Raw genomic sequence first — 9,933 nt, forward strand, 5'->3', positions numbered from 1 at the left:
ATATATATATGTATATATACATATATATATATATGTATATATACATATATATATATATGTATATATACATATATATATATATGATATGTATATATACATAATATATATATATATTGCAGGAGAAATACCTAGCCAAAGATAAATCTCTGTACCTAGCTTTCAATGACATGGAGAAAGCCTTTGACAGGGACCCCTGATTCCTTATTTGGTGGTCAATGAGGAAACTAGAGATAGATGAATGGTTAGTGAGAGCTGTACAAACCATGTATAGGGATGCTGTCAGTAAGGTGAGGGTTGGCAACAAGTACAGTGAAGAATTCTGGGTAGAGGTAGGGGTCCACCAAGGATCAGTCCTCAGCCCCCTCTTATTCATCATATTTCTCCAGGCAAGAACAGAGGAATTCAAGACAGGATGTCCCTGGGAGCTTCTCTTTGCTGATGACCTTGCTCTAAGAGCTGAGTCACTATCAGAACTAGAGAAGTTTCAGGTGTGGCAGCAAGGTCTAGAATCGAAGGGCCTTAGAGTCAACCTAGCAAAAACCAAAGTCTTAATAAGTAGGAAAGCACACAAATCACAAATTCCTTCAAGTAGATGGCACTGCTCGATCTGTAGAAAAGGCATAGGTAGAAACTGCATAAGATGTACCTAGTGTAAGCTTTGGACACATAAGAGGTGCAACAAGGCTAACTGGGAAGATAGTTTTTGTGTGTGGCAAATGCTCAGGAACAATAAACACTGAAAATATGCAGAAAACAGCTTCTGTCACATGCCAGGGAGAAAAACTACAAGGAGTTGATAGTTTCCATTACCTAGGTGACCAGGTCAGTAGCAGGGATGGATGCTCTGAAAGTGTACCTGCTAGAATAGCACTAGCCTGGGCAAAGTTCAGAGAGTTCCTAACTCTGCTGATGACAAAGGGCCTCTCGCTCAGAGTAAAAGGTAGACTGTATGATGCATGTGTGCAAACAACCATGCTACATGGCAGTGAAACATGGGCTGTGACTGCTGAGGACATGCGTAAGCTTGCAAGGAATGAAGCCAGTATGCTCTGCTAGATGTGTAATGTTAGTGTGCATACACAACAGAGTGTAAGCACCCTGAGAGAAAAGTTGGACATAAGAAGCATCAGATGTGGTGTGCAAGAGAGACAGCTGCACTGGTATGGTTATGTGTTGTGAATGGATGAGGACAGCTGTGTGAAAAAGTGTCACACCCTAGCAGTAGAGGGAACCTGTGGAAGAAGTAGACCCAGGAAGACCTGGGATGAGGTGGTGATGCATGACCTTCAAACATGGGGCCTCACCGAGGCAATGACAAGCGACCAAGACCTTTGGAGATATACTGTGCTTGAGAAGACCCAACAAGCCAAGTGAGACCAAGCCCGTGGCCTATGCCAGTGGGTGTAACCAGCTCATACACTGGACAATAAACTTTGCTTCCAAAGACCTATTGATCATCTGTGGCATGCTGTGCTTGAGAAGACCTGGCAAGCCAAGTGAAACTGTAACTGTGGCTTATGCCAGTGCAGCATTACCAGCCGATTTAAGAGTACCCTTCAATCATTGGGCAATAAACTGCGCTTGTGAAGACCTGTTGAGGCAAGTGAAATCATTGTCATGGCCAATGACAGTACCACCTGATTGGCACCCATGCCAGTGGCATGTTAAAAGCACCATTTGAGTGTGATTGTTGCCAGTACTGCCTGACTGGCTCCCATGCCAGTAGCACGTAAAAAGCACCATTCAAGCATGGTTGATGCCAATGCCGCCTGACTGGTTCCCGTGCCAGTGGCACATGAAAAGCACCATTCAAGCATGATCAATGCTAATACTGCCTGGCTGGCCCTTGTGCTGGTGGCACGTAAAAAGCACCCACTACACTCTTGAAGTGGTTGGCATTAGGAAGGGCATGCAGCTGTAGAAACTTTGCCAGATCGGATTGGAGCCTGGTACAGCCTTCTGGCTTGTCAAACCGTCCAACCCATGCCAGCATGGAAAGCGGACGTTAAACGATGATGATGATAATGATGATGATATATAAATACAAAGCGAATGTGCACAAAGTACAATCATTGCTAGAAATAGCAGCGGGTAAGTTATCGGTGTTATGTAGCGCTTCACTGACACTTGCTCCAAGTTCTGTGCTGCAGGACTGAATCTAAATCACACAGTTGAGAAGAACTGCAAAATGAAAATAAAATACAGACTAAAGAATAAATTGGTGAAGGTATATCAATGATAGCTTTTATCATTTACTTGTTTCATTCATTAGACTATGGCCATGCTGGGGCACCACCTTGTAGAAGTTTTAGTCAAATGAATTGAGTCCGGTACTCATCCTTTTTGCTAAGCCTGGTACTTATTCTATCGGTCACTACTGCTGAACTACGAAGTTACAGGTATGTAAGCAAAACCGATAGCAGTTGTTAAACAGTGATGGGGGACAAGCACAGACACAAAGACACACAAGTACACACACACACACACACACATATATAAAGATATGACAGGCATCTTTCAGATTTTGTCTACCAAATCCACTCACAAAGACTTTGGTTGGCCTGAGGCTATAGTAGAAGACACTTGCCTTAGGTACCATGTAGTGGGACTAGACAACGAGCCATGTTATTGGGAATTAAGTTTCTTATCACACAATCATGCTTGTGCCTATATCTAATTTTCATGACACAGATTAGAAAAATTATATATCTTTATATCTTCAATACGACAATGTCAATGAAATTTAACAAATATTGACACTCACTTTTGATGATTTTGTATTTACATTTTGAATAACAACTATTTATTCATTTTTTCTTTATCAGGCAATGGAAGCAATAAAACTATTAAAGCAATTAATGTCTGTTGGCTTCCTTATCAAGACAATACAGTTTTTGTTTCCTTTCAATTATTCTTAATGAACTTTTGCAACACGAACACTAGAAAGTTATATAGGTCATTCAAGAAGATGTTGTCTAGAGGGTTTATAAATGGTAACATAGGATTAATTATAGTTTCCTATATTGTTTTTTTGACAGACAGTGCATCTTAATTATTTCAACAATTTACACAAAAGGTTAACTTAATTTTTGTTTTCAGTTTACAGATTTTTTCTTTTAATTGGCTTCAAGAAAAATGTTTACAAATTTGAAAGCAAACTACTTCAAAAAATAATGACAACAACAATAATAATTATAACAACAACACAACAACAACAACAACAACAACAATACTAATAATAATCTTTTCTACTATAGACACAGGGCCTGAAATTTAGTGGGAGGGGGGCTAGTCGATTACATCAACCGCAGTACTTGACTGGTACTTATTTTATCAACCCCGAAGGCATGAAAGGCATAGTCGACTTTGGCATAATTTGAACTTAAAACCTGAGAACGAACAAAATATCACTAATCATTTTGTCTGGTGTGCTAACAATTCTGCCAGCTCGCCATCTTGAATATTATCAATGATGATGATGATGATGGTGCTAATAATAATAATGAGGATTTCAAAATTTGGCTCAAGGCCAACAATTTTGTGGGAGGGGATAAGTCAATTACATCAACCCCAGTGTTCAACTAGTACTTTATTGACCCCAGAAGGATGAAAGGCAAAGTTGACAACAGCCGAATTTGAACACAAAGATGGACAAAATGTCACTAAGCATTTTGCCCAGCATGCTAACAATTCTGCCAGCTCATTGCTTTAATAATAATAATAACAAGAGCACTCAAAGAGTGGAAATCTCTGCCAAGGCAACACCAACATCCTCTCAACGATTAGCCAGAGATGATTTTTTAAATGAGAATATCTGAAATAAACTAAACTGCTTTCACAAATGAAACTACTAAAAATGAACCCAACTGCTCTCAAAAATTAAGTTAAAAAGGCCAGAAAAAATAATCCAGAATCCTTATCCGGTACTGGATCGATCCCAAAATTGAATCAGGTCATGCCAGTCACGAGACCAAACATCTCTGAAAGTTTCGAATCCATTCAGCTGTTCTTGAGATATCTTGTCCATGGACAAACAAACAAACAAACAAACATGACTAAAAACAACACCTTCACCTTCGCTAAGGCAGAGGTAATGATAATGGTATCAAATTTTGCCACAAGGGCAGCCATTTTGAAGGAGTGTATAAGTTGATTACATCAACTCAAGTGTTTCACTGGTACTTAATTTATCAACCCTGAAAGGATGAAAGGCAAAGTCGACCTCAACAGAATTTGAACTCAGAATGTAGCAATGGGCGAAATACCACTCAGCATTTCGTGCAGCATGCTAACGATTCTGCCAGCTCGTCACTTAAATAATAATAATAATAATAATAATAATAATAATCCTTTCTACTATAGGCACAAGGCCTGAAATTTTGGTGGGGGAGGGGGATAGTTGATTATATCGACCCCCATGCATGACTAGTACTTGTTTCATCAGCCCCGAAAAGATGAAAGGCAAAGTCAACCTCACTGGAATTTGAACTTGGAAAACAAAGACGAACAAAATGCCACTGAGCATTTTGCCCAGCATGCTAGTGAATCTGTCAGTTCATTGCCTTGATAATAATAATAATAATAATAATAATAATAATAATAATAATAATAATATGGCAAAATGTAGAACCTCATGACTAAAACAATACCTGTTGTGATAGGTGTCTTAGAAATGATAGCAAAAGAGGCTGTTTACTACCTAGCTCAGATACCAGGAAACCCCAAAATGACAGAAATTCAAAAGATAGTGCTCACATCTTACATAACATACTGTCTGTGTAATCTCAAATTTTAAAACAAACTCATAATTTTCTTATGTTTTCTTAAACATTCTATAGAACAATACTATGTGCAAAACCAAATATAATAATAATAATTATAATAATAATAATAATGATAATAATGATGATGATGATAATAACGACGATGACGATGATGATGATAGTAACCATCATTAAATTAACTTATTCTATGCTAGTGTAGTTTAGAGGAGAGTGTTCTATAGGAGGGTACTCTTCCTGTCACTAACTCTTGTTTCTAAATAAGTAATTTATTCTGCTGGTCTTTCAAATGCCAAATCTCTCAAAGGACAGACAGTTTTTTTTAATGGCACATGTTAACAAATAGCATTGCCTATGCAGTGGAATTGTGTAGAAGCAATGCCAAAACATAAGTAACACACACACACTTACGCATTCTAACCTCCACCTGGCACAATGCCACCTCTTCCAATACCACCATCCCTCTCAAAGGATCTTCAACTTGCAAGTTACTTGGTGAGCTTGCTGGTGCCATGTCAAAAAAGCATCCAATCCAGTCTGTAAAGTGACTGGCATTTGGAAGGTGTAAAGTGGTTGGCATTAAGAAAGGTATCCAGCTGTAAAAACTATGCTAAAATAGACAGAGAGGTCTAGTGCAGTCCTTTGATTTGCCAGCTCCTATCAAACTTTCCACCCTTGCCAGCATAGAAGACAGAGGTTAAATGATGATGATACACACACATACACACACACACACACACATGCGCGTGCGTGTATATATGAAGTTGATAAGTCTGAAATTTAGTGCATGAATTCTGTAATCATGATAGCAAGAATCTTCAATATTTGTTTGGTGAATATTGTTGTTGTTCATTGTGAATATTTCATTAAACAAAGAATCTCATTCATTTTTAAAATATTAAGACTATCTTTCAGCTCATTATTTTATTATTTTTCACCAGCTTTTTAAATAAACAGATCATTGGAAAGTATACACTTATTAGCTGTGAGCATGATTCTATCATTTAGCAAATAAGCTTTGAGTTATGCAACTGAATCCACTACTCTGTTGAAAAAGAGAAAGATAATGATGGTGTGAGTTAGACACAGTTTTTATTGTAGGGAAATATTTCATTTGATTATGGTGGTGAGCTGGCAGAAACGTTAGCACACCGGGCGAAATGCTTGCTGGTATTTCTGAGTTCAAATTCCGCCAAGGTCGACTTTGCCTTTCATTCTTTTGGGGTTGATTAAATAAGTACCAGTTAACCACTGGGGTCGATATAATCGACTTAATCCGTTTGTCTGTCCTTGTTTGTCCCCTCTATGTTTAGCCCCTTGTGGGCAGTAAAGAAATAAGAAGCGTTAGCATGCTGGGCAAAATGCTTAATGGTATTTTGTCTATCTTTACGTTCCGAGTTCAAATTCCTCCGAGGCCGACTTTGCATTTTATCCTTCCGGGGTCGATAAATTAAGTACCAGTTGTGTACTGGAGATTGATCTAATAGACTGGCCCTCTCCCCGAAAATTTCGAGCCTTGTGCCTAGAGTAGAAAAGAATATTATGTTTGATTGGCTGGAACTTCAGTATATCGTTAAGGCAGTGAGCTGGCAGAATCGTTAACACATCAGTTAAAATACTTAGTGACATTCTGAGTTCAAATTCTGCGGAGGTTGACTTTGTCTTTCATTCTTTCAGGGTCGATAAAATAAGCAGCAATTCTCATAGTTAGAGACCTCGTGCCAAAATTTTAATCAATTCTGTTTGGAAGGTATACTGGGCAAAATGTTTAGCTGCATTTTGTCCATCCTTACATTCTGAGTTCAAATGCTGCCAAAGTCAGCTTTGCCTTTCATCCTTTTGGGGGTTGATAAAATAAGTACCAGTTGAGTTCTCGTGGTCATGTATTTGACATACCCACTCTTCTGAAATTGTGGTCATGTACCAAAATTTGAAATAAATAGAGCAGCCTGTGATATTTCAGCAAGCAATGTGAACATTAGTTAATACTTTCCTGCATTAAAAAATGAGTTGTAAAGATTAATCAAAATTTTGGTCTCATCTTTTTAACTTTGTGCAGTCATGACATTGTGGGTAGCAAGTTTTCTTTACAACAAGGCAATTTCAGGTTGGATCTCACTGCAAGGCATTTTGAGCAAGTTTCTTTTGAGCAGGGCTTCAGGTTGACTAAAGCCTTGTGACGAGATTGAATTAAGACCTATAAAAGCACTTACAAGATCTTGGTGTCCCCATATATATGTAATTCAAAATATAGACAATAATAAACGATAAATTAAATTTCTATTTTTCAAAATGATTCAAAACTAGCAGCAAGATGGAATACATATTTATTTATGTATACTTCCACTTCATTTATATTTGAAAAGTTTTCTTCTCTTTTTTAAAAGCAAAGCCTTTTATCAGATCCTCACTATGACATCATGAACACTTTGAAATCATATTTCTGATCATATAAACCACTTTGAATATTATTTTAGCAAGTTTACAGTGATTTCTTTTGTACTGCAAACCATTTACCATTTCTGTGGGGCCTCCCTTCCTTTTAATGCTCAGAGCACATGCTTATTTTGCTTAATGATTAATCCAGTGTTGTTCTAAGATTCTACTACAATGGGTATTCTAGTTTTAAAATATGTGCATCACATCTGTGCATATTATGAGGCAAGTTAACGCGTTGGTAATAGGAAGGATATCTAGCTGCAAAACACTACCTTAGAAAACCTGTCCAACCCATATCAGCATGGAAAACTGATGATGACGGTGGTGGTGATGGGGGATTTGGTTTTGGTGGTGATGATGATAATGATGATGATATTGTTTCCTATGACCGTGCAGTTATGTTGATGGTCATGATTCTAAAGATATAAATGATAATTAAGAGGTTACAGAATAACGAAGCAGTAATTATAATGATGTAACAGATGGCAATAAACGTTTTTAATATTGTTGCTATTTAGCCCTAAGTCAATCCTGTTTGACCTGTGGCTAAATAACAGCAACACTACAATCATTGCAATCATTAAAATCCAAGATGTTCCATTCATGGCCATCCTACGTTTATTCTTTTATTTGACACAGTGTATCCAGGACTACAATATCTAAGTAGTCTTTCTTTTAATATGCTAGAGTTTGTTATATAAAGGATATTTAGCTGCTGTTTCTAGCAGTTCAAGAGACTATATAGAAGTTCATGCTTAATATATCAGTTGTTAAGGGAGATGTAGTAGTATTGGTGGTGGTGGTGGTGACAATGGTGGCAGTTGTGATGGTGGTGGGCAGTGTTGTTGCTGTCGTCATCATCGGTGGTGGTGGTGGTGACAGTGGTGACAGCCGTGGTGGTGGTAGTGCTGTTGTTGTCGGCGGCGGCAGCGGTGGTGGTGACAGCAGTGGCAGTGGTTGCAGTAGTGGTGGTGGTCGTTGTCATGGCAGTGATTGTTAATATATATATACTAGTGCATTATAAGATGATGATGAGCATTGTAGTATTGGCAGCAATAATATGGTGTTTATATTCGTAGTAGCTGCATGATAGTTGTTGGATGGTAATAATAATGATTCTGTGATTCTGATGTGGGTTATGGATGAAGGACAAACATTAAGAAGCAAAAGTTGATTGCATTAACAGAAACTCTGGTGAAATATATGCTTGATTTCTTCTTTTATATATATTTTTTTTATATTTTATATTAGGAACTGGAAGCAGAAAGAACCAAATTATTGGAAGAAGTATCACTGAACAATCGTAAAATGAAAGAACTAGAAGACAATTTGTTGTTCCGTCTGACATCAACTGAAGGTTCACTTGTTGAAGATGAGTCTCTCATACAAGTTTTGAGTGTTACTAAGATAACAGCCCAAGAAGTCAGTGAAAAACTGGTGGTTGCTGCAGACACAGAGCTAAAGATAAATACTGCCCGAGAGGAATTCAGACCAGGTGAGATTTATGGTTGATATCTTGTTGATGCTGCAGTAAAATTAGGTTATTGGCCCTGTCACAAATCTACAATAATGTAACACATTTTATAATGAACCAATCAGAGAGCGTTTTTGATGATCACCTGACCTACAAATAATGGTTTCACATTTTGGCAAACGGCCAGCAATTCCAAGAGAGGGACTAATTTGATTAAATCGACCCCAGTGCTCAACTGGTACTTATTTTATCGACCCCAAGAGGATGGAAGGCAAAGTTGACCTCAGTGGCATTTGAACACAATGTAAAGACGAACGAAATACCGCCTGACATGTTATTCTGCCAGCTCACTGCCTTATGACTTACAAATAATAGCAGCCAAATCACACCACTTTACTGTCTTAAAAAGGAAGGACATATTGGACATCCCTATGAAAAAAAATGTATAAAGAAATAGAATAGTTATGGCTGGCATGCTTTTGATCATCTGCTCAGACAGAGATGACCTGGGGCTGAACAACAACAACAATAATAACCTTTAGTTATAATCATGTCTCAATTATAGCACCATCTTATTCAGTAATGGAATTGAGTTAGATGGTAATGCAATATCCTTGATTAATTAATGTTCAGAGGATCGGTCTAGAGGTGAACAAAGTAAACTCATACATTTAGTTGATTAGAAAGAAGACAAAGAATAATTAATAAATGTTGCTATTACTATAGAAATAGAAAACACAAAAACAATCTTCTGGAAAGTAGGAGGTAGTTATTTGCTACGTATATCTTGTCATTTCCATCACTAACCTCATTGAAGAGCATTGGTCATAATAAATCTCTTTGTGATGCATTTTGGTAAATGCATAAAGCATTCCTTGTTTCACACTCATTGTGAACTTGATAACAAAAGGAAAGGGCTCCAATAGAGATCACAGTTCAAAATATTTTTAATATTTTTCTCTTCATTGGGGCAGATTTTTTGTAGGCACAGGAGTGGGTGTGTGGTAAGTAGCTTGTTTACTAACCACATGGTTCCAGGTTCAGTCCCACTGCATGGCACCTTGGGTAAGTGTCTTCTACTATAGCCTCGGGCCGACCAAAGCCTTGTGAGTGGATTTGGTAGACGGAAACTGAAAGAAGCCTATCGTATATATATATATGTGTGTGTGTGTGTGTGTATTTGTGTGTCTGTGTTTGTCCCCCCAACATTGCTTGACAACCGATGCTGGTGTGTTTATG

The 9,933-nt window shown here is 37.8% G+C and overlaps 1 protein-coding gene across 1 annotated transcript in view; it reads left to right on the plus strand.

The window, feature by feature from the left end:
• The window catches only part of LOC106877714 (dynein axonemal heavy chain 5), a 444,169-nt gene that overhangs the window by 305,627 nt on the left and 128,609 nt on the right, over window positions 1-9,933 (plus strand). The window contains exon 70 of the mRNA XM_052971252.1: window positions 8,472-8,715. Coding sequence (XP_052827212.1) covers window positions 8,472-8,715 — 244 coding nt within the window. The remainder of the gene's footprint in view (window positions 1-8,471; window positions 8,716-9,933) is intronic.

Source organism: Octopus bimaculoides, chromosome 10, assembly GCF_001194135.2.
Source record: "Octopus bimaculoides isolate UCB-OBI-ISO-001 chromosome 10, ASM119413v2, whole genome shotgun sequence".
In the NCBI taxonomy this organism is placed as follows: domain Eukaryota; kingdom Metazoa; phylum Mollusca; class Cephalopoda; order Octopoda; family Octopodidae; genus Octopus; species Octopus bimaculoides.